At 39.8% G+C, this 23829-nt stretch overlaps 3 protein-coding genes across 5 annotated transcripts in view; 1 reads left to right on the top strand and 2 right to left on the bottom strand.

The window, feature by feature from the left end:
* PDXDC1 (pyridoxal dependent decarboxylase domain containing 1) overlaps nt 1–3870 on the top strand; it is a 30550-nt gene extending 26680 nt beyond the window's left edge. For both annotated transcript variants that reach the window (XM_030459945.1, XM_030459943.1), the window contains one exon: nt 3151–3870. In XM_030459945.1, the coding sequence (XP_030315805.1) occupies nt 3151–3159 (9 nt within the window). In that variant the 3' untranslated portion in view covers nt 3160–3870. The remainder of the gene's footprint in view (nt 1–3150) is intronic.
* NTAN1 (N-terminal asparagine amidase) lies at nt 507–7658 on the bottom strand. Of its 2 annotated transcripts, XM_030459947.1 has the most exons (10): nt 7460–7658; nt 6292–6394; nt 6151–6216; nt 5565–5673; nt 4531–4604; nt 3241–3294; nt 2436–2489; nt 1840–1937; nt 983–1096; nt 507–823 (listed from the first exon to the last, which is right to left on the bottom strand). In XM_030459947.1, the coding sequence occupies exons 1-10, from the start codon at nt 7538–7540 to the stop codon at nt 644–646; spliced, it is 933 nt and encodes a 310-aa protein (XP_030315807.1). In that variant the 5' UTR covers nt 7541–7658; the 3' UTR covers nt 507–643. The 2 variants fall into 2 exon arrangements, with proteins under 2 accessions (XP_030315807.1, XP_030315808.1); XM_030459948.1 differs by lacking the exons at nt 4531–4604; nt 5565–5673 and having other exon boundaries at nt 7460–7656.
* A 985-nt stretch (nt 7659–8643) lies between these two features.
* On the bottom strand, nt 8644–22696 carry RRN3 (RRN3 homolog, RNA polymerase I transcription factor). The gene is made up of 18 exons (XM_030459946.1): nt 22581–22696; nt 22364–22472; nt 21871–21927; nt 20956–21045; nt 20737–20866; nt 20214–20273; nt 19425–19488; nt 18865–18934; nt 17131–17229; nt 16427–16522; nt 15745–15880; nt 15065–15195; nt 13868–13998; nt 12893–13077; nt 12236–12344; nt 11742–11894; nt 10764–10851; nt 8644–10105 (listed from the first exon to the last, which is right to left on the bottom strand). Exons 2-18 carry the CDS (start codon nt 22454–22456, stop codon nt 9959–9961), a joined length of 1839 nt encoding a protein of 612 aa, XP_030315806.1. The 5' UTR covers nt 22457–22472; nt 22581–22696; the 3' UTR covers nt 8644–9958.
* Nucleotides 22697–23829: the final 1133 nt, after the last annotated feature.

Raw genomic sequence — 23829 nt, 5'->3', positions numbered from 1 at the left:
AATTTATGTAAATCAGAGTGCAATTTTTCTAAAGTGCAAAACCAGTTAAGTTAACGAGTCTTCCTTATTGGTTTCTTTGGTGCAATGAAGTATGTTAATAAGAATAATTTGTTGGTGATAAAATTATCACCAGAAAGATTAATTTTTAATGTTTTTATATTTGGAAATGTTAAACCAGTAGTTTTGTTGGAATGAGCTTCATTCTTAGGATACTATCTCAATGTTTCATTAAAGATTCTTCAAATTATTATTCTTGAATTAAGTAATTGTTGAAGGATGCTTCCCTATTTTCAGTAAGCTTTAATCATGTGCACTTTCTTTCACTTTCTGTGGAAAATCATTTTCCAAAATACACACCAGGGTACTGACTTCCTCTCAGTCTCTCAGCACTGCTCCTGCTCTTTACCTGTGCATTTGAATTACTGAAGTAGAGCAACAGAAAATAAGAGCCAAAATCTTACTTCGAAGTAGCACTGAATCCTATGTAAGTAATGCAGAAAAACAAATTACTTCTGTCAAAATATTTTATTTTGAAAAGTTCAGGAACAATAGTATTTCTATACCAGCAGTATGCTTTTTGCAACAGATTGCACTCCTTGCATGCCTAGACTTCCCTAAAGCAGTTGAGGTGTTCAGTTCCAGGTTAGATCTTGTCAGAACAAACCTGTTCCCACAACCCTTCTTCATTTTTTTTGTAGATACGAGGTTTCCTGTCAGGAAACAGTGAGTGAGATGGAAATGGATGTTCTTTTAAAAATGTTAATGTAGATCTAATGTGGGAAACAAAGTGGGGTGGTTCAGCCAGGGGTGATGTGGAAAGATTCTGAAAAAGAAAATGGTAGCAATAGCTGCTTGACATTCAGAGTACAAAGTTCTCAATTATTCTGCCTTTTAATAAAATTATTTCCCATCTTCCCCAGCAGTATACTGGGAAATGTTTTGACAGACCATAAAAAACCCCAACAAAGTCAATTTCAGTTACCTGTAGAATTTGTTTATCATCTTGTTCCAACCAGAAATCCACATGTGGGAAAGGTCTCCAGAAATAGGGTCCAATGTGTAGTTGTTCCATCTTTGGATCGTAGATGTTAGTCAGCTGCAACACAGGGAGCCTTAAGACTGAAACAGTGCTTCACAGATGAAAGAGAGCAAATTCACTGAGTACCTTGAGCTGCAGCTGCCTCCCAGCTCAGCCCCACTGCCTTCCTACTGCATAAAGATTAACCAGTTATTCTGACAAACAGGATGTTAAACTAACAACAAACCCAGAACTGAAAGATACTGCTGGGATTATGCCCATGACCTGAATCTCTTTACATAAGTCACCCAGCTGAAAGCTGCAAGGATTGTCATAACAGCACACGAAAGAGATGCACATCCAAGACAAGGGGCACCCTGGCAGCTGGAAGCTCAGCAGTAGTTTGATCTCCACCCATATACTTGGCCTTCACTCTTCCATAGAATCATAGTCATAGAATTGGCTGGGTTGGAAGGGACCTCAGAGATCGAGTCCAACCCTTGAACCACCGTTACGGTTCCCAGCCCATGGCACTGAGTGCCACATCCAGTCTCTTTTTAAATATCTCCAGACACAGAGAATCCACTACTTCCCTGGGCAGCCCATTCCAATGCTTGATCGCTCTCTCCCTAAAGAAATTCTTTCTAATATCTAACCTAAACTAAATATTTAACCTAAACCTAAACCATCTTTCTCAGTTATTTTGTTACACTGATAGAACACTTATAATGTATTTGTTTTCCTCAGCCTTTTCACATTTCATTGCCACTGTCTGGTCTCCCAGCAAAAACACCCTTTCTTGCCCTGTTGTTTTTACTCACTGTTGCTCCTGTTAAAACGTGGGCTGAACGCAAATCCTCATCCGGCCCTTTTTCTGGGAAGGTTGCAGGGAAGATCTCTGCTGTTTTAACATTTACAGCTGGTAGGAAAGAATATAAATAGAGAAACAAATAATTCTTACAAAACACTTGTTTAAAATGACAGTATCCTCATCATGACTTTGTTAACCCAACGCATGCTACTACAGTATTTCTCAGTACCACAGACCCCTTAACCTGTAATAGCTGATTTCTAATTATTTTGATGCTGCTTTGGCAGCATTTCAGAAGAACATTTCAGAGACACAAACTAAATAAAAAAACACAGAATGAGGTAAGAAAAGAAGGTTGAATAACTCCAAATTTTAAGTACAGGTAAACAGAACAAAATCTGCTTGCATTTGTACACAGCCACTTACACATCTGCATCTACCTAACTGTGGTACCAGAAGAAAGCTTCTGTTTCTACCTATGCCTCTAACAGCAGCACTTAACTTTTGGACACGCTTGACCTAGTCATTAAAAGCAGTCCATTAGCTACTAGAATCTTAAAATAAATCCAGTTACAAAAAAACACACTGAATTCTTATTCAACTCACCTATTCCATAAATGATTGGAAAGTGAATATCCTTTTCTTCTCTGTCATTTAGTTCTGTAAGGAAAAATAAAGTCAGACTCGTAGGGCTTTGGATTCTTCTTAGCAGCATTCACTTAGTTACATATTATAAAAGAAGTACAGATCTGATGTTGCATGAAGACAGAAATATACCAAGGGAGCCTAAAAGAGCCAGGGAAAGGGAGGTAGAGGCCAGAAACAATCCACTTAGGGCCTGCAATTGAATGTTGTCTCGTAATAGTATGGCCAGCTCCACCTTCTGCATAGGCAGCTTGCAGGGAAAGAAACACACAATGCTGAACTGCTGTGATGCTAAGTCTCAAAGATGTAAGCCACCAACAGCATTGAACTGTATAGATGGTGGAAATAAAATTGAATGTGGCATGAGAAAAAGGAAATTATTTCTTTATAGACATCACACACTATAACTAAGTTCTGGAATTCAGACTTGCAGGAAGGCAGGTCAGAGGTCTCTAAGTGCCTTTGTCAATTGCCTCTTAAGATCCACAGGACAAAGGTGGCAAAATACCCTGGTAACCATCACAGATGGTTCTACTATCACTAGCTGCATGTAAGCAGCACGTGGTAAGGAGAGAATCGTTGCTGTATTTTCTATTTGACATCACCACATGCACTGCCAGCACAAAACTAAAAATTAGAGATTGTTACGGAGGACTAAGACTGTTCTTTCTTACAGGACAGGTAAAAAAGCTGTGTGTGAAAAGACCCCTGCGCTTCAATTCCAGTGGCTAAAGATACTTCATAAACCAAGGAACCATTTTCTTACCTGTTACACAGAAAGTCACTAAGTGAACATCATCTGGTTGGAGATCGAATGCTCCTACAGCAACGATAGCAGCAATGTATAAGACTGACAGGTGGCAAAGCAGGTGCTGTATATAGACAAGGGGGCATTACGAGTGCTGTGCACTGCAGAATAGCTGGGCAGAGACCTAACGCACTGTTCCTAGGTAAGGCAACAGAGTAAACACCATTTTGCAGATTTGCTTCAAACTAAGTTTTATAAAACTAAAGCCACAGCTACTAAACAGGATGGTAATTCACAGAGTGTAGCCATTTGTATAAGCAAAACCAGGCTAAACAAGTGTTGTGCCACTTACTCCTTTTAGCAACACTGCTTTAGTTCTGGCATCACATAAGCTCTGCTTTAGTTCACCGTATTTTTAATAGCTTATATTTAAATGTATTTTCCTAAAATGTTACATATTTAGTGACCAACCTTGGTCTTTCATTAGCTGTTTTACCATCCCAAACACCAGAAAAAAACTCCCATGTTCTTTATCAAAGCTCTAATCACAATACAGCATTACTGTTTCAAATGGTTAACTTGTGATCCATGAAAAACAGGAAGTTGAGGAAAAAAGTTAACTAAAACACTTCATTCAAGTCATATGACACCTAACACGGCTAACAGGAATCACTGGTTGTGACAACCATGAGGCTGCATCCCAAGACCTTTGCCAGTTCTGTTTTCCTTTCATTTATTCCCCTGGGCCACCTCTCTCCCTCCCACACTCACTGATAGCTGTCCCTGCTCCAGCAGGCCAAGGCCTCTCCACATTCCACAGGTGCTCAGTACGAGCCAGAGCACTTACAGGGTCTAAGCAGGGACTTAAATGTGCTTGTAAAGCACCACACTTTGACATTATAGCTAGACTATAGCTTTTATAAACAGACAAAATCTTTCATCAGAAAATTCCAAGCACTAGTTAAATTTTACCTCATCATATTAAGGTACAAAATCAATGGTGACTTGACATCACCTGGAGTCAGCCACACCTGTAGATTTAGGCAGTGACAACACTTGACCAAGATGATGTCAGCAGCTGAACTGCACTCCAGTTCTACACTAGAATATAAGCCAGCAAGAAATTCCAAATTTAGACCTTCCATCCCATGCACTGGTCACGGGTGAGCCTCAGAGCCCTTCAGAGTGAATCCAGATTTCTTTCCATTGAATGACAATAGGCTCAGATTACAAATAAACTTTACTCAAATCCAGTCAGAACTACTATTTTTTTTTTCAGACAGGAGAGTTGAAAAAACGTGAACTTACTAAGAAGCTGATTAGTAAGTTTTTGTGATAACTGCCTATCATCATTGAAACCTCCAACTAGGTGTACTTCCAGCCTAACAGAGATGGAATAACAGGAAACAGCAGTTAAAAAGACATCCCAAAGTGAACAACTTCACAAAGTAAACCCCAGCCCAGACTGCAAAGCAATCATTAGAGAAGCCTCACTTGTTACAGCCACATGCACCAAGTTGATTTGCATTACATAGCAAGTTATGGTAGTTCCATCTGAACACTTCAGGAATCACCCAGGAAGCAAAACAAATAAAAAATTTCAAGCAGCATTAATGCATGCAACTGTCTAACCCTGTAGTATCTCCAAGGGTTAGCACCTCTGGTTTGGACTCATCTTGGTAACCGTCTTTCAGTTTGAAATAAAAGGTTAATTAAACATGAAGATTTTTGCTCCTTTGACCTCACAACCACCCTGGACCATACAGCAAGGTTCTTCTCTGGGAAGAGTCTGTGTAAAGACAAGCTCTGAAAAATCATAAGCTTCTAAGAGACCATTATCTTCTGATTTCATTGAGTATTTGTTCTACAGGGGCAAAAACTTCCAGACCCTTGTTTGCTGAATTCCGTTTCCCCCTCTACTGTCCTTTCCACCCCTTTTTTTTAATGTGGGACTTGGAAAAATCTTAGATGGAATCTCAGATCCCAAAAGAAATTTACAAGTTCAACAGTTTTGAAGGAAAAATAGAACACAAAACCAAAACCAGTTACTCGGAAAATTTCACATCTCTGAAATAAAAGTTAACTGGGAAACTGTAAAATCAACCTCACAATACCAAAAATGGTATTTTTACAGAGACACTATTCAGAACAGAACCATGCTTTAAACCACTGCTAAAAATACCCTCAAAATCATCCAGAAAACTCTTGTTTTTACATGTCTTTCTCGATGAAGGGAGATTTCTGGCTCGGTCACCTTGTCTGAACCCCATATAATGACATAAAAATTCCCCACCTTAAAAGCTGCAATACCCTTTGTGAAAAGCAGTAAGAGCAGAGCTGACCTTCCATATCCTGCTGTATCAGAGAAAGATTTTACTGAACTCATGATGAGGGACACCTCAGCTTCTGTGTCTGAGCCATCACAGTGTGTCAAGCACGTAGCTCCACTGCCTGAGGACATGAGAAGACAATGACATTGTTGGAGGCTCTCATGCTACCATGATGGAAATCAGTAACAGTTTACACTACTGTAGTAGAGCAAGAGTTACACCCACCATCTTCCTTCCCCTCGGGACAGAAGCCTCCAGCAGAAGATACTGGTTGACTGAATGAGGCAATAGCCCCTTTGTGTGCCCCACCACAAAATCACCAGAACTGATACAAAGGCTACAAATGCCTTTAACAAGCACCAGGCAACCGGGGCAGTCTCTAATGTCAGAAATCCAGGCAAAGAGCAAGGATCCTTCTAAGAACTCTGCCTTTACCAAACCCTACAGGCCCAAACTGCTGAGCACAGCCAAGGGCTGCAGCTGCCCCTGGCCACAGAAGAGCAAGTTTAGGATCTGCTCATGAAGCAAGCAGCATAAACCAATATTAATTCATTAATTCAGGGGTACAGGTTTTGTTCTGAACATTATTCAAAGGTACCTGTGTGTCGAAGCACGACTATGTGGCAGGTAGTTGCATCATCGGATCCAAGAATGGAAACAGAACCTATTTAAAAGGAGAGAAACATTGTAAGAACTCCACTCCTACAATCATTGCTTCAGCAGAAGGAAAAATGCCTACCATCTTTAGGTGTGGTCACTGCAAATTCTCTCTGCTGGACATACAGAAGACCTTTGGGTTCCACAATCTGGGGGGGCTGACTTCTTAGTTGTTTTGCCTTTTCCTAAAGATAAATGATAACAGAGACTACAGTGGCTGAATTCTCAGGTGTATCCATTACTTGACAGAAACATCACCTCTGAAAAGCAAAGGGAGCCAGGTCAGAAAGAAATTATGATATATTTTGAATTTTGAGAATTTAAACACCATCATTCCGTAAACACACAAAATCAATTTTATTCCTTTATAGATTATAAAATGAAGGTACAATGAAAGCAATTGAACTTGGTGAAGATTACATTGGACAATACCAGAGCAGCTATCAGAAGTTTAATCAAGAAAGGAAATCTTTTAAAAGTTTCAGCCTTATTCTGCCAAAATCCAGCATATTTATATTTAGTACTTAGCTAAATATCCCTATTTGTCAGCTTGCTATTGCATGGAAAACCCAGCTTCCCGGGCTGTGACTACTGCAGTGCTGTCATAGACCTGCTGGCTAGGCCGTGAATTTCCATCCTGGGGCTCAAAAAATGCGTCACAGTTTTATCAAATTTGCACCGGTTTTCTGCAAAAAAAATCAGTTTCTACAAAAAAAGCATTTTCTGATGAGAAAACACCCCCCCAGACAGCTCAGCTCTGCTCAGCAGTTCCTGGCTCACAGCCCGCCCTTAGGATTACAACATCTACATACTGGAACCGAGGTCACTACTTTCCTAAAAGTTACCGTGACTTTTATCACCAGTTTTTGTCGGTTTGCACATGAAGGGGCAACCTGGCCCGGCACACGCACCTACCCCGCACAAGCTTTTCCACCTCGGGGCATTTACTGTTACAGTGACAGTTGATTTTACTTATTTTCGGTCAAACCGAGTCATTTCATCGCGGGGGGGGAACACCGCGGTGCAGAGCCGCGTTACCTCGCCCCGTGCCACCACAGGCCGGGCCGCTCCTGCGCGAGCCGCCTCAGCGGGCACCGCCTCAGCGCGGGGCCGCTCCCGCTCCGCTCCGCCGCCCGTCCCGTCCCGTCCCTCCGGCTTTGCTCTCGGCCACCCCGACCCGCTGCTCCTCCGCCGGCTAGGACCCCCGCTGGTTCCCATCGCCGGGGCCCTTCTGGCCGCCCCCTCCTCACCTCGAGATGCGGGTAGGTGCGGATCATGTCCCCCGTGGGCCGCGCCAGGTCGATCCGCTCACCGTTAATCAGCAGCGGCATCTCGGCGAGCGCCCAGGCCCGCGGCGGAAGCTCCGAGCCGCCACCTCAGGGCCGGGCCGGGCCGGTGCCGGGCGTCGCCGCGCAAGCGCGTTGGGAGCAGACGGGCGGGGGCAGCCGCCGTCAGACGGAGCTCGGCAGGACGGCCCGGCCTAGGCGGGGCTTGCGAGGGCGGGAGGCCTGGGCAGGGTCAGGGTCAGGGCCTTCCCCGGCCCCACCCGCGTCACCGCCAGAGAAACACGGCACTGACAGAAAAGACGCCCGGTAACGTCACCGCTTAACGGTGTTAACACGTTCAGGTTGCACCAATCCTCTCCTCCAGCGACTGCGGGACTCTCCGTAGGTTATTCTAAGAAATCGTTTTGGAAATAACCGTGATAAAGCCCCGAATTTATAAATAAATCCACACCACCACTCACCCGCCCATCAGACACAAAGCTGGATTTTCAGACGCCAGTTTTTCCCTAAAGTCTGAGTATTTGCCCCCAGCTCTCCACCGGTGAACATAAGAACAGGACCAGCCAGGGCACCGTGGACTGTTCCCAACCAACAGGAAACAACCCTATAACCTCAGCTCTACCCTTTCCGATCCAGTTTTCACAGAAGTTAACAGCTATACCTCCTTCAAAAGCGACACTTCATTTCTCAGGTAAGGCAGAATTTCCACCTCTGAATAAGCATTCAGAGACATTTACAGAACATAGTGTCTAGCAAAACACCAGCGCCTGTCAGCTCGTATTTCTGCAATCACATCAAGGAAGCCAGGTCTATCACAGAAGAGATTACAGAAACAGTGGGATTCCTAATTTAATCTGTTTTAAGCAAATGCCTTTAGGATACAAATGTAAACTGTGCACATGATTCTCTAATACTTTGCATCACTTAGATCTTTTTTCTTTCACTTTTAATAAGATAGGAAGTTCCTCATTCACATGCCTGTTATTACAACTTGGAATGTTTGACACAGCCTTGTTCTGTAAGAAGTGAATGACTACATTGCTAAAAGCCTAGCGGTGAAAGAACAGAAAAAGGCAGCTTGCAAAGGACATTTTCCTTGCTGTTGATGCAAGAACGTTTCTTTTCTATGCCAGGAGAGAATGCAATTATTTCAGATGAAATCCACTGTTTATTGCTCAGGAATGACAATAAAGAGGACTAAAACTGAAACCAAAAACTAAGTCTCAATTTACCCAGTGATGAACAAGATCTACTCTTGTTTACTGCAGTATTATCCCCAGAACGCAGTTTTGCAATCTGTGAGAACAAACACTAACTTGGAGAAGCTCAACTACACTGAGAGATCCTTAGTTACATACAGAGATGTTTTTTCAAAGGTGTAAGATTTGTGCTGGTTGCATTGATCTTAATTGGCTTTGATTAAAAATGTTATCTTGAACACTTCCAAGTTTGGAATCTAAAGAAGGGTAAACAAATGGAGTTGCACAGCTATTCAGTTTAGTCTCAAATGCATATTTTCAACTAAATGTAGCACAAATAACACTTTTCCCCTAACTATTTATATTCTTACTCAAATCTAAAAAGCAAATAATCACAAAAAAAAGACAAGAAACTTATGCAGAGAAACCAACACTGACACGTGGACAACACAAGGACACCAGTGGCACAAAAATTTCCTTTCTAAGAGGGAAATTATTTTGTCTTTTTTTTTTCTTGTCAACATTCACATATAAACTTCAAACCCTGAAAATAAATACCTGTCTGAGAGTGCTTCACAAGCACCCCAGAGACACCTATCTACAAATCATACATTCAGCTACTCCTTCGTTTTCAACATCATCACTTTTGCACGTCCCAACTTTCACAGCTTGCAAAGTGTGTCAGCTACGTATTTAAGGAGCAATAATGCTTTTCATCTGATTACACTTCCCACTGTCATGTTGTTTTACTAAATACTCTACAGACAGGAAAAGCTTAAGAGATGTGTGCAAAAGAATCACTGTTGATTCATGGCTTCCCTACCATGGGATGATACCACTGCTTTGAAACCAAGTCAGAAACACTCGAAGAGTACAGCTGGAGTACTGATGATGGAACTTAGGTCCCCTCACAGACCAGTAGGAAGGATGACCACACTTTCACCCCCAATATATAAAACCTTGTAGAGAAAAGCAGTAAACAAAAGTTTTGAAGTCAGGAAAAACTATAAAAAAATCCTTTTAAGCCATAAAATCCATTTCAATGTGAAATCTGTAAAATATCACCCTATTTATTCTCTAGGCTTTTCTACCAACATATACCTTTATCATAACATATCTGTAGAAATCTGATGCTTAAGAAACAATGACTTTTCTTAAATGTAGTTACTTAAACATTTGCCAGTTTGCAAAGATGAGCTAAAGTCTCTTTACAGAGAAAAAAATTGCACACCATTCTCAACATTTCCACTTCTGATTCTCCATGTCACTGAGGATACGGCACATAACAATCCAGGGGGGAGCCAATGTTCAAAGTATTTGATTCATAAGAATTTGGAGCAATTCCAACCACACCATCATTTTGAGGGGTCTCCCCTTTCAAGAAGTCATCGTCTTCATCTTCAGAAGCACCCTGCATAAATTCAAAAGGACCAGTGAGAGCAGAAAGATACTCCAGGTCTCTATCAAGTTCTGTCAGAAGTAATGAATGCTGAGACCAAAAAAAAAAAGTATTCCTAAACTAAATTCTGAAATGTTGTAATAATCAAATCTTCTAATTAAAACACTATAGAAAAGTTTACAAAGTGACCAGTTAACAAAGCTACAACACCATAAGGGATTTTTATATTTTATCATAGGATGGAATGAATCTGACATAGGAGAGACATCCTGCAAGAAGATAAAGAGACTAAAAAGGAGCTTTAGAAGGGCATCATTCAGGACTCCAGCTGTACTACAATTGCCATGACCAGCTGGAGTGGTAAGAGAAGTAAGACATACTCTTATTATGATATAAGGGAACTAAACCATTTCTATAAAGTGGATTTTCCAGTGATATTGTGCCCATAACCTGAGATCCTGGGCTGCTAAAATAACTCCTCTGCATAAGAGTGGAAAAGTGTTCTCAAACCAAGGACAGATCAATCCCTAAAAATTCCTAATTTCAACTACAGTTTCTCATAAATGTTTAGAATAGTCTTATCTATAAAAAAAAAAAAAATAAAAAAAATTAGTCCTAAAATAGAAGAAGCTGATAGAGATTTGAAAAAGCTGAACTGCATTTTGGTTACCCTTTTAATGGGTTTCTTCAGATTCTCAAGATCTTCAGCACTCAGCTCTTCCCAAAACTGATAAAAAGGATCAATAGTCTTCTTCGATCTGAAAGAGGAATTAAAGCACACTATGAATTCATGTATTCAGTAACAGTAATATATATTTCATTTTAATAATACAATATAGAACATCTGGCATTTTGATAGGCCTCTGTAGGATTTTACAAACTAGTCAACTAATCCCTTTATAATATCCCTTAAATCCCACGAAGAAATAATGCCATTCAACTGATGGGTACAAATTACAAATGTTCACCTCAGGACTTCTAATACAGTCAGCTCCCCTAATTCCTAGCTGGGCATTTTTAACAGCTACACTATGCTTACAAGTAAGTATGATTTTCTTTGGAAATTTTAGCATATTATATGGCTTCTTTAATAATTTCTACGTCTGTGAAAGGCTTCCTCTTATGAAGCAGCATTCATTCTTTAGAAACCAAAAAATGCCACAACTCTGCCCTTTAACATTAAAAAGTGATTAAAGCATCATAGTGCTAGACATTTTGCAAAGCTGCAAATAATCTACCCATAAAAAAAAAAGGTGTTAAATAAGATGAAGTCTCCAATCAAAAAGCAAGACACTCAAGGTGCAAAAATACCTAAACCAAACAAACAACAAGAAAATAACACAACATGACCACAGCTCCAGCAAAATATTTATGGTACGGTACTTCAGGCAGTATTTACAACAAGAAAACCCAAAGAGAAGTTAACAAATATATTCTCTAGACCTTCCAGGAAACTGGGTCCTGTTCCTTCTCCAGTGCTACAAGTCATAGTTGGGGTAACTTTTAATTCAAATCTTTGATAATCTCTGGTTGAAATATGCAACATGAATAGTACTAAAGATCAAGGAAGGAAGTTAACTACAGAAACATTGACAGTCTTAGTTATTTTCTACAAGGCAGAAAAGAATTATTGATTTTTAAACTATACCTTTTAAGAATGTATGGATCAAAGGGGAAGAAACTGTCAAGGGGGTTGGTGCACGTCTGCACGAGGTCACCCCCTGTGCCCGTCCGAACAACTGGTATAAACTGCCTGTTGTTCCTCTCAATTATTGTGTAGCAGAACACCAACTGGTATTTCCTTCAAAAAGGTAACAGAGAAAAAAACAAGGGTCTTTAGCACACAGAAAGGAGGAATTTCAGATGGTACTAAAATACAAAGTTATTTTTCAACATCACTTTATTTTCTGAGTACAATCATATTACCTGCAACACAAAGCAATCCATTTCATAGTGCTGTAGGATTTCACTGAAATTGAACCAGAGATTTACCAACCTAGAATATGGGCAGTGTTATACAAGTTGTCCTGGTGCACAAAGCAAAACCCATGTTCAAAGGACTGTGCTGTTTTTGAATAGAAACACACCCACAGATACAGAAGTATCTGCATCAAGCTGAAACGGAAACAAACGAGTAGGTACCTGGTAATGGCAGCAAACAAGTTCACAACAGAGGGTATGCAAATCTTCAGGGGATTCAGCTGGCACATGACAATGCGCTCAAAATTCAAACTCTGCAGATATGCGAGACCTTGAAAATAAGAGGAACGGACAAACATGGGTTATATTTCATATAATCTGAATTTATCTTATAAGAATTCCCAGTCTGACCAGACTGCACTCTGCATGACACCACAGAAGTACATCATAAGGTGGTCTTTTACAGTAGAGATCTACCCCACAGCCTGTTCTGCAGAAAATCTGTTCCAAGTCAAGGTAACCTGCCAGATCTGAGGGGTCCTTCTAACACAGGCATTACACTTACAGACCCATTACAGGTGCTGACCAGAGGCACAAGTTATTAAGAAAGAGTTTCATGAGTTTCAAACAGCTGCAATTTAAACATGCTCAGTAAGTGGGGCCAGCTATCAATGTTGAGGTGTTACTGGCATTGTTTTATGCAGTGGGGGGAAAGAGGATTATTTAGCTTCGTGGCTTGACGGGTGTACAAGCCATCTCATTTTATTTAGAACAAAACAACATGAACAACAGATGCTTGCCTAAACTGACCATCACAAAACACATCAACAGTAAAACCTGCAAATGAATCCCAATGCTGTTTAAACCTACAATACTCACCTTTCCTTAAATTTCCATCCAAAAGTTGTTTATGACGGAAAATGAGTGTATAGAACACGGCCTGACACGTAGAATAAAATGGCCCATGGAGAGCTACATCACAGTAAGAGTTAGCCCCTGTATCCTGACTTTCAATATATTTATGCAACCAGTTCACCAGAAGATCCAGGGATGCTTTTACTGTACTATAATGGAGGGAAAAAAAAAAAAAAAAAGTATAACACCCCAAGACAAGATGTTAAACAAGCATTCAGTGATCTTAATGGTTATAAAAGTATCAGTAATAAAGACTCATTGCAATGGAAGAGATTTAGTTCTCTCCTTGAATATAATCAATGTATCAGCACTGAAAATCACAATCAGGGAAAACACAAGATGCCAGAAGAGATGAATTCATGAACGCATGTTGCATGTGACACACAGAGTAAATAATCAGAATCCTGGGCTACAGATAGTACAGAGATATCTCCCACATCTAGCAAGTTATTCCAGTATCAAATGGTCAACAAAAAAAGGTCAACATTTAAGTCACCAACCCACCCTGAACATCATAAAAAGACAGAATGTGTACATATGAAGACATTTTCACCCATCTGCTTAAGTGTATTAATCCATCTGTATCAAAATTCTTGACCACTTGACTTTCCTGTCTCAGAGCCTACATAAAATGCCTCAATAGGTCATGAAAACATCTGCTTCTGAACATGAGATACACTGGGCATCCAAGACACCACCTATAAGGAACATAACCTGCCCGTGCTTAGCACTTCTTTGGAAATGAGACCTTAAACAGGAAGTCATGAATCCCAGAAATCATTAGTCTGTAAACTTCAAGCCAATACTGAAACAGTATTGTAGAAAGGACAAATGACTATTGATACAGGCCAACTGGCAAAGTAGTGGGAACAGAAGACCAACATTGTTCATGCATACTGTGAAATCCATATGTAACTTTAACAATTATCATAAACTTACACGACTGGAATGAATTTAGCTCTTGCCAAGAAACTGCCAATGTAAGTCCCAGCAGTCTGCCTGATCACTGAAGGATTGTTTGGATCACGCAGTTTTTTCCAAAGATGATCTAAAAACGCCTCAGCCAACCCCTAGAGACAAGAAACACAGAAATCATAAGTTGTTATGCTGATTAAATTGTTTAAAAGATTCCTAATACTCAATTTCCACAGTTTCCATAACCAAACCACAAATAAAGTCTACCTATAACTGTAGTAAATAAGCATTCCTATGCGTGATGGAAGAGCATTCTTTTCTGTTGTCTTTATCTATATTTAGTAGTAAAATGTAAATTGAACCAGAAGTCTATACAAGCCAGGAACAGATAAACAAGTGTTTAAAAACAAGAGAGGTAAGAAACTAAACAAGTTCAGCATCTCCTGTTGCAGAAAATGTCAGAAACATTCAAGGAAGACAGCAAGAGGGGAAATTTCTATAAGCTATAATGATTTCTTCACCTTAAATGGTTATATTGGGGAGATTTTGGCCACAATTCACATCAGTACCAAAAAATGTAAGATCATGAGAGATCTTCTTATTGAATTTGCCCATCATGGGCTGTCCCCACAAAAGGCTGGATGCTGAGATGACTTTCTAGCAAAGCATCACAACACACCCCATTCTGATATTTCCAACACACTCATTATCCACCACTGTCAGAGAGAGTGCATTAGCAGAACCAGATCCTGGCTACTCTTATGCAAAAAGCATGCACAGTCTTATTTTTATAAGCTAAGAGAAAGTTTGCTAGAGAGAGATAGAAAACAGGAAGAGGGGGAACAAACAGCAGACATCAATTCCAATTTGAAAAGCTAACATAAACTGTATCTTCAAGATAGTTTTGGGATGATAAACTTCCTGGAGCACTGTGTCTCAGGTTCAAGAGAAAAACTGATTCTTTTAAGAGGTCCATTAACCAAGCTCCTTCACACTAGCCAAGACTGCATCCGTTTGAAGCTTAGGAACAATATGGAAAAAGAAACCACATAAAGAAAAACTTGAAGAAAGGAGTAACAGAGAAAGAAAATAAAGATATTAATGAATCCTGATGTAGTATCTCCAGACAAATGGAATACCAGAATTACAGCAGAAAACAGCTATTTTTAAGGATGCAGAGATAACTGAAGACACTGCATTTAAAAACCAGCTTCTACTCACCAATTTAAAGCTACAGATGTAAAACATGAAATACTGTACATGACATGAAGCATGGGTTGGTAAAATGAGCTTGTCAAAAACAGATACCAGATCCCGATACAAATCCTTTGTGTTGTTAATATCAAGTTTGCCTACAAACACAAAAAGAAAACAGAATTAAATGAGACATTCCACCGTTTTTCCCTGCCCTTATGCTGCAAATGTGGCATTTATAACTTTCTAGACCACTAAAAAATTTGTAAAGGAAAACTATCAACCTGACTTACAAGCTCATCCAACATCTAAAAGATATTTGTAGTAAGACTTCTCTGGACTGGAGCTCTGCTTTTTTTGTTGGTGTATGTGGGGAATATATGTGTATGTGCACATACACACAGGTATAAAACTGGCAGACATGCACTTTGCAGTAATGTGTCAATTCAGAGGAGCCATCTGGATACAGTGTCCTATTTATAAAATCAAAATGTCTCCAGCTGAAGACTAGACCTTTAAAGTCATAAATGTACCTTTGTATCCTCTGCAAATACCCCTGGGCAGAGTGAGGAATGCAGCCTGTAGCCTGCTGATGGCAGAATTCTGGTGCTAAAGGCTGAGGATTGTATCTTGAAGCAGAAAGCAAGAAATCCTACATTTTTCCTACTTGCAAGCAAAACAAGTTTGATTACAGGTCGTGTTCTTACCATCTACATGGCAAACATCTTTAATATAGGAAAACAGGATGGTCATCAAAATATCAAGTCGCTCTGCAAGTGGATGGGCCATTCTCTCACTACTACAAGATACAGCTTTGTTTCCTCTTCTTTCTTCATCTTCCTCCTGGTAGATAAAATGGCAGGCAGGCAGATTTTATAGATACACATCACAGAAACAGCTACTACAGGAAAAGTGAAACTCAACTTCTTTTTCAGTGATATGCCACAGTTGTTTAGTGGTTTTTTGGGGGTGTACATTTGGATGTTTTGTTTTGTTTTGTTTTGATAACAGAAGCCTTATCTAATTATTACACAGTTTAGTGTAACCATTTTTTTGTAAACTAAGCCAACTAGCACATATTCCTTACTTAGCTTTATGTATATCTGCTTGTGTTGTTACAGAATGAAATTAATTCACTGCATATATGCTGGGTATTTTACATATATAAAGGGAACACATTAGCCATTTGTCAGCTGTCAGGTTTCAAGAGCTGTGTGCAGTGCAGTAACAAAGCAAAAACACAGCAATGATAAAATAATGTATTCCTACAGTTTCTTGATTTGCAGTGTAGTTAACAAAGCAACAGTATATTCCTAGTTTCTCAGTTCACAGCCACTTCAGAAGTTAAAATTTTAACAAAACCATTTTTACTAGAACAAGATAGCCAACCATGTCAAAAAGTCCCTCCTCTGTAGATTTTTCCTCACTACCAGAGTTATTAGCAGCTTCTTCAGCATCTTCAATCTCTTGCTGTGGAGTACTGACCTAAAGTGGCAAAGAGGAAATTAATTTTTGTAAAGCTATGACAATAACAATAATTTTTTAATTACGTACATACAAGAAATGTCAACATGAGTAATTTCCAGATTAGGTTTTGTCCTTGATTAAACTTGATTAAACTTTAAAAGGGAATGATGTGTATGCAATACACAACTGTACAAGCCAAACCACCTTAAACTTCACCTCCAGATTTCAAGCTTTCCCCAAAAAGCTCTTTGCTGAGGTTCTTCAAAATATAAATAATTTCCAGTGCGGTTCCTCCTTGTTTAAGACCAAATCCTTCTTCTTCAAAGGGATGATAAAACAGATCAGCTACAGAGAGGCACATTCTCTGCACCTCAGCACTCATTAGCATGAAAAAGTTATTTTGATTCTGGCATGGAGATTCTGTGCAGGTTGTAACAGTACACATCATACAATTACCCCCAGGTGTGGGAACAGCCTAAGACTGGAAATGGAGCATAAACTTTATTCATTTTATACTTGTGAGCACTACTGCAAAGTATTTTTTTTGTTAAGCTTAACACTGAAATATATTTAATTTTTTACTCTGTGTACCCTAACACCAAGCTTCCCCAAAAGAACAAACTTACATCCAACTTTAACAGCTTTTCAATAATGAGCTCCAGAATTTGAAGCCTCAGAGTTGGAAGGTACACAGTAACTCGCAGCAGGTTATGAACATAACATTCCTGTAACACAAAATTAATTTATATCTATAATAAAATTAACAGAAACTCTCATTTTTGCCAAGGATTTTTATAAACAAGTTTCTTAATTTATTATTTAAAGAGCCAGAAATAAATTTAAACAGATTATTCAATCTAGAATACATTAATGTATAAACCAAACATAGACTTTCAATTATTCAGCTGTGTTACCATTGATTTCTTAATCTACTATTCCATGCAAATTCTTCCAAATATCGCCAGACAGGATGAGTATAAATATTATAAAAGAATATTCTGTAAGTTATTAATTTCCATAGTTTATGCCTAAACTTTCCTGAAGAAAATTAAAACAAGCATATTTCTCACTACATCTAGAACCAGATCTAGTAGAACCATTTAAAGTGAGAGTACATCTTTATTTCAGGTTATTATAACAACAGATCTTAACTCCACAGCTAAGTGTCCTCAGAGTCATCTTGATTATAATTGAAACAGCTTAACAGACAAGTTTTGTGAGTGTGCATGTGCCCACCCAGATATACACACATACATAAGGAAGGCAATGCTGCAACTTTCATACAGCAAAAACTGTCAAGTTTTTGAACTTGAACACAAAACCAGGTGAAGTGCCACATAAGTACATCACAGTCTCTTTGTGAATATGCATTATAACACAACCTTTAATTACATGAGCACATATGATTTTTCCACAGGCCATCTGGCTTGCTAAGTATGTAAAATGGATGGAGATAGTTTAATCAGAACATATACATGGGAAATATTTAACAACAATGCATGGACCTTTTTTTTTTTTTTTTTTTTAACACTCTATTCGAACCTTGCCCTGAAAATACAGTTATGAAATTAAATAAACAAACGAAAATAAATCAAAATATAAATAAATTCTTCTCTTAGCACCCCATAAGAACTATTATCCCCCTCATTTTACAGACAGGGAACTGAAGCTCAAAATTACTTGGAATCAAGGTATATAAGGAACTTCAGGGTTTTTTTCAGCACTTGATGAGTTCAAACAGCTCCGATTGAACCTTGCTGGTGGAGCAGGGCTCTGCCTTACTGAAAAATAAAGTGCCAACATATCAAGTTGGAACAAGCAAACATAAAGATTAGCATAAGAGCCTAACCTGTCAAAAGTTCCCAGCTTGTTTTTACCACATCAGCACTATACCAAAAACGTAATAAAACATCCCACTACACTCCTGGCAACTTGGATTTCACCTGAAGTGTCAGTTGCTTTCTATGTTCTTATCAACCCCCCTGTTCTTCTTGAAGAAATTTTAAGTTTTAACAACACATGAGACAGGTACCCTACCGTCTCCTCACTACACAACCCTGAGATTCATCGTCAAAGAGGTCCATCCTGTGCATTGATTAAGAAAGCAATCCTGTGGAAAAGATATGCAGTTATGTCATTAAAGACTAGCATAATGCTTATGCACAAGGAACTTAAGTATGTCTGGACAGCCTTCTACTAAACAGACACAACCATATATATTTATATATATAAAAATAGCACTAATCTCAGGCAATACACTCAAAAATCTGCATTCAACACCACCAAATCAGCTGTCGCACTAGGGAGTACACTTAAACATTAAGAACAAGTGAACAAACAAATGTATTCATAGTTCTTACCAGAGTCCTTTCTGATTTATTAATGAAAGGGAAGTTTTCCACAAGTATTGGCATGAGAAATTGCGGTGTCCTACAATTAAAAAAACACACAAAAGAAACAAAAAAACCCAATAACCCCAAGTTACCGACACTGCAGCACTCTATATAAAGACAGACTGGAATAACCTCATTGCACAGAAACTTTATTTTAAAGGAATTAGTTGTATAAAACTTGTTTTTGCAAGGACCACAGAACAGTTAGTAAAGGGGCAAATTTCACTGTGGTCTTGTTAAAAGACACTTAAAATATGTTGCTATAAACATGATTTTCCCCACTTCCTATCACCATTAAGAGGATTTTCAGCTGCTGATGCCTACTGAAATTTCCTAAGGACTGGACACAGCATTCTACCAGTAACGGAGTAGCAGGGAAAGTCATGCAATGGACTTTGGAATGGAACTGAGAATTACACTTCCCATTAAGATAAAGAAATAAAACCAAAAAAACCCAGAAAACAATACATCAGGTCACAAGCTTTAAAAAGGAAAGCACGTACAAAACCACAGGACCATATACTTACGAAGGAACATATCTTGCAACAGTTTGCAATGCTCTGTGGCATGTGTTAAAGTTTTCAGAGAGGTCTACAGAGAGAAAAATATACTTATGCATCTGGTTACAGAAAACTCAATTGCAAACCAACAAAACCAGTTCAGAAGATACCTTAAGTCCAAGTCTGTATATAAAATCTACCTGAAGATTTTGCCTCATTTTCACAATAGTCAAACAGATAATTTAGGCTTCGATGACACAGTGTTAAAATCCAAAGTGCCACATGTGAACAGTGAAAGAGTAACTGGGCCACAAGTAGAAATTTATTACAGCATTCAAGATTTAAAAAAAAAACTAAATTCTTGAAAGACATTCATCTGTTTGCTTTAACAATGAAGACACAAATTACACAGCATTTTGTTATAACTATTAATTGTATTTGAGCTTATCACAAGCAAACAAAAAAAGACTCAAGAATCCTCCTAACAACCTAGTTTTATTGAGATAAATCAAATGGAAAACTAACTTTTCTTTGGATTTGAGACAATCTAGATCTGGAAAGTTCTCCTATGTATTCAGTCTTATTCCCACAGATGCTGCAGCAACAGAAGTATTTTGAAATGAGGTGGGTCACCACATGACTGATTTGAGTACGGGACAGTCCTTCATGTGGGAATTTAAGGATCTACTGTTTCTTAATGTTTTTCTGTTAACTGAGCTAAATTAATTTCATAAAAAAGGAGCCACATGCACTGTATGCTTTTTTAGTAAAGGTATTAACAGCAGCATATATAAGCCATGCTTTTTTTAAACTCACTTTCATCATCATCATCAGAATCTGAAATATCCACATCATCTTCTCTGATGGTTACTCGAGCTAAAAAAAAGTTACATCAAAACTGTTCAAATATTACAGGTAGCAGCAGTTTCAGTATCAAATCAAGTACAATGGACAACAGGTTTATCATCAGGACTAAAGTACCAAGATTATCCAAAAGACTTTCTACAATAAGCAGAAACTGATCAAAAAGTACTGTTTCACCCGAAGAACCAGGAGGTTCTTGAGATCATCACTGCAGCTTTCAGTGTTTGGTCACTACATTATAAACTTTGTTCTTTTTTAGGACATCTTCATAAATGAGGGCTGTATTAACCACTAGAACTTGCCTTCTAAAACCTAGGTACAGAAAACTGTGTCATAATTCAGCCATTCAAGTTAAAAAAGTAATCAACAAGAAACCAAACAAACCAGATAATTAATTGTTACTCATTATATGTATACATCATTTATTTAGGAAAGAAGTTTTGACAATCAAACAAAAAAGAGGAAAATAACTCACGGGGGACAAACTGGGACACAATCATCAGGAGGCACGGCCTAAGGTGGACAGTTTGTGCTGACACTAAATTGCCAAGAAAACCCAGATACTCTTCCACTACCTCTCGGCTTCTTCTCAACCACGGCAGCTTCTAAAAGAAAGCAAAAGATCCAGATATCAAGAAAAGGATGTTTTGAGTACTAAACTCTTCATCTTGCCATAGAACAAACTTATATTTACCAGCAAAATGCTGACCAGTTGTTCAAGCTCTTTAGTCAAATACACAACAGCAGATCGAAATTCATGCAGCCAATTAATGATCTGGGCATCCTTAAAAAAAGCAGAAAAAGTAGATAACTACTCTAATAAACAGAATTGCCTGTTACTAAAAAATAGCACAAATCCTCAAAATAGAAAGTCAAGTATTAATTGTACACCAAAATTATTTTCATATTAACATACATGGAATTTCTTTCTCCAGCCCCCGGATCACATGAAAGATACTGAAACAGCAGGAACTCTACATGGAAAATTTTACACTGATTTTGCCTGTGCACTCAAAAATCCTACTAAAATAAAAGTATTTTACAAATGTCCTCTTCAAAGAAAGAAGGTCCTCAATAAAGCATTCTTTTCACAGCTTTGTGGCTAAATTAAGAGGGAAAAAAAAAAGGAAAGACAGCAAATGCAGCAGGTACTCACAGCTATACAGAAGAGCAATGAAATACTTGAGTATAACTACTAAATGCATATGTACTGCTTAATCAAGCAAGCTTTTTGTGAGTGCAGGAAAAGGTAAAAATTCATGCAACTTAAATGCTATGCAAGTCAGAAAACGTGGTTCCATCTACAGAAGTAATCTGTTGAGTTAGTGACTCTTATCTGGACCAAAGAAAGACCCCATCACAAAGCAGTTTCTCACTGTAGAGCAAAAAGTCCAAAGCACCATATATCACTGAGACACGGCATGTAAGAAACGTGTAAAAACATACAACTGCTTTTTTTAAATTCAGTTTTGATTCTGATAGCTTCCACAAATGAAAAAAAAAGTTAAATGTTTAAAGCAAAGGATTTGGGTAAGCACCAAAGTGACCTATCTGATGATTACACTCATCCAAACTTTAAATCAGACCCCTTTAGTACCAAGACTCTTACCTTGATGTCTGGGTCTGACAGCTGATGCTTTAACAACTCAAACTCTGTGGTCTCACCCTAGGAGTGGAAAGAAAAAGAAGGAAATAATGCTGGTATTTTTTCCCAGCAGAAAAATACATTATCATCAACGTATCCCAACAGTTCTTCAGGAAGAACCCAGGCAAGCAGGAAAGCTCAAGGCAGGCCGAACGCAGGAGAGCGCAGTCCCTGCCAGACACCTGAAGCTGCTGGGTCGTTCTTAGCCGCTGCCGCTGCTGACACCGCCGCGATCCCTCTGCACCCTCTGGCGCTGCGGGACGTCACCGGGCTGACTCACCGGGAATCGTTTCCCTTGCACAGCAGCACCGCCTGGCACAACCCGACCGCACTCCGCTTGGCTCCCTGAGCCTTCAGACACTGACACGCGGCTTCACAGCGGAACCACCCCCCGGGAACCGCCGGGGCGGCAGGACCGGGAGTCACCCGAGGGGCACCGGACCGGAGCCGCAATCACCTTTTGGTACTTGAGCAAGATGTCCGTCAGGGTCCCCCCGAACCGCACCGTCTTTCTGGGCGGGGAGCTGATGAACTCGTCCCCCCCCAGCATGGTCACGGCCTCGGGCCTGTGGGAAAGCGAAGCGGCGTGAGCACCCGCGGGTCTCAGGGAACGGGAACGGGCAGGGGTCCCCCCGGTGCTGCCCCCCCCCATCCCGCCCCGATCCCTTCCGTGCCTTGCGGTGCCGCCCGCGCGCACCCCGCTACCGGGGCAGCCGGCGTCGCGCGCCGCGCCTCCCGCGCGCTGCCGTCCCGTGCCGCCACATGTCCGCACCCCGGCGGAAAGAGCGCCCGCCCCGCCGGAAACGGGCACGGCCCCGCCCCTCGCACCATAGAGAGGCGCCGGCTGGAAGGGCTGTGGCTGCTCTAGCCCTGCCGTCGGTGGTGCGGGCGGACCGAGAGAGCCGCGATGGACCGCGCGGCGCGAGCGTTTCTGCCCGGTACCGGCGGCACCGCTTCGGTTCCAACATTGACACCTAAGGGTAACGAGAGCCCGGTACCGGCAGACAGCCCCTTCGTACAGGCGGAGGGTGCCGGAGCTCCCGTTGGAGTCTAGCGCGTCCTAGGGAAGCAGAATTCCCATCGTGGGGACGGACGGGGCGAGCAGAACCAGAGCCAGGGCGAGCGGAACCAGAGCGAGCAGATCACACTTTAGAAGTATATGACCTACCCCTATTTGCTAATGGTGGCCTCAAGCTCTGTGTTGGTTGAAAAGCAGAGGAACTCGTGAGGAATTTATCCACACAAGAATGTTAGGTATAATTCACTTTATTATAATTTTTTCCATGTGCTCCTTCTCGGTTCCATCTAGATGCACATTTGTTAATTTTAAAAAACATCGAAGTATTTGTTAATCATCAGGGAGGGTTTATTGGTGATGGCCTTCCCTTGCTCACCAAATGCTTCAGCATAGGAAAATAATTCCCAGCATCACTGGACTAAAGATGCCTCTCAGTATCATCATATTATATTATTTGCAACTATGAAAAAAGTACTGTTATAACAACAGCATTATTTTTACTTGTCTACTTATAAAATCTGATTTCAAGTAATTAAAAAATAGCAATTTAAATTTTCAAGAGCAACTGTAAATTGTATATTTACACTATAAACAAGTTCTACCACATTTGTAAGTTTGCATCAATAGTTTAACGTAAGTGTTCTAAAAGCACCCTTACAAATAAGAGTATTGCACTGGCATAAAAAAAAATAAAAAAAAAAAAAAAAATAATAAAAAAAAAAAAATAAAAAAAAAATCACAGAAAGTTTAACTCCCAGACTTTGGTAAAACAGTGCAAGAGCTTTTCATTGTGCAAGAGCTTTTTACCCAAACATTCCCAGGTTATTACAAATATAACTAAACATCTATATTATATGCTGCAGTGATTTTTCTGTTAATCAGTTTTTTTTTTCCTTTCTAGTTCT

Source organism: Calypte anna, chromosome 14 (assembly GCF_003957555.1).
Source record: "Calypte anna isolate BGI_N300 chromosome 14, bCalAnn1_v1.p, whole genome shotgun sequence".
Lineage (NCBI taxonomy): Eukaryota > Metazoa > Chordata > Aves > Apodiformes > Trochilidae > Calypte > Calypte anna.
This window is presented reverse-complemented; position numbering and strand designations above follow the sequence as displayed.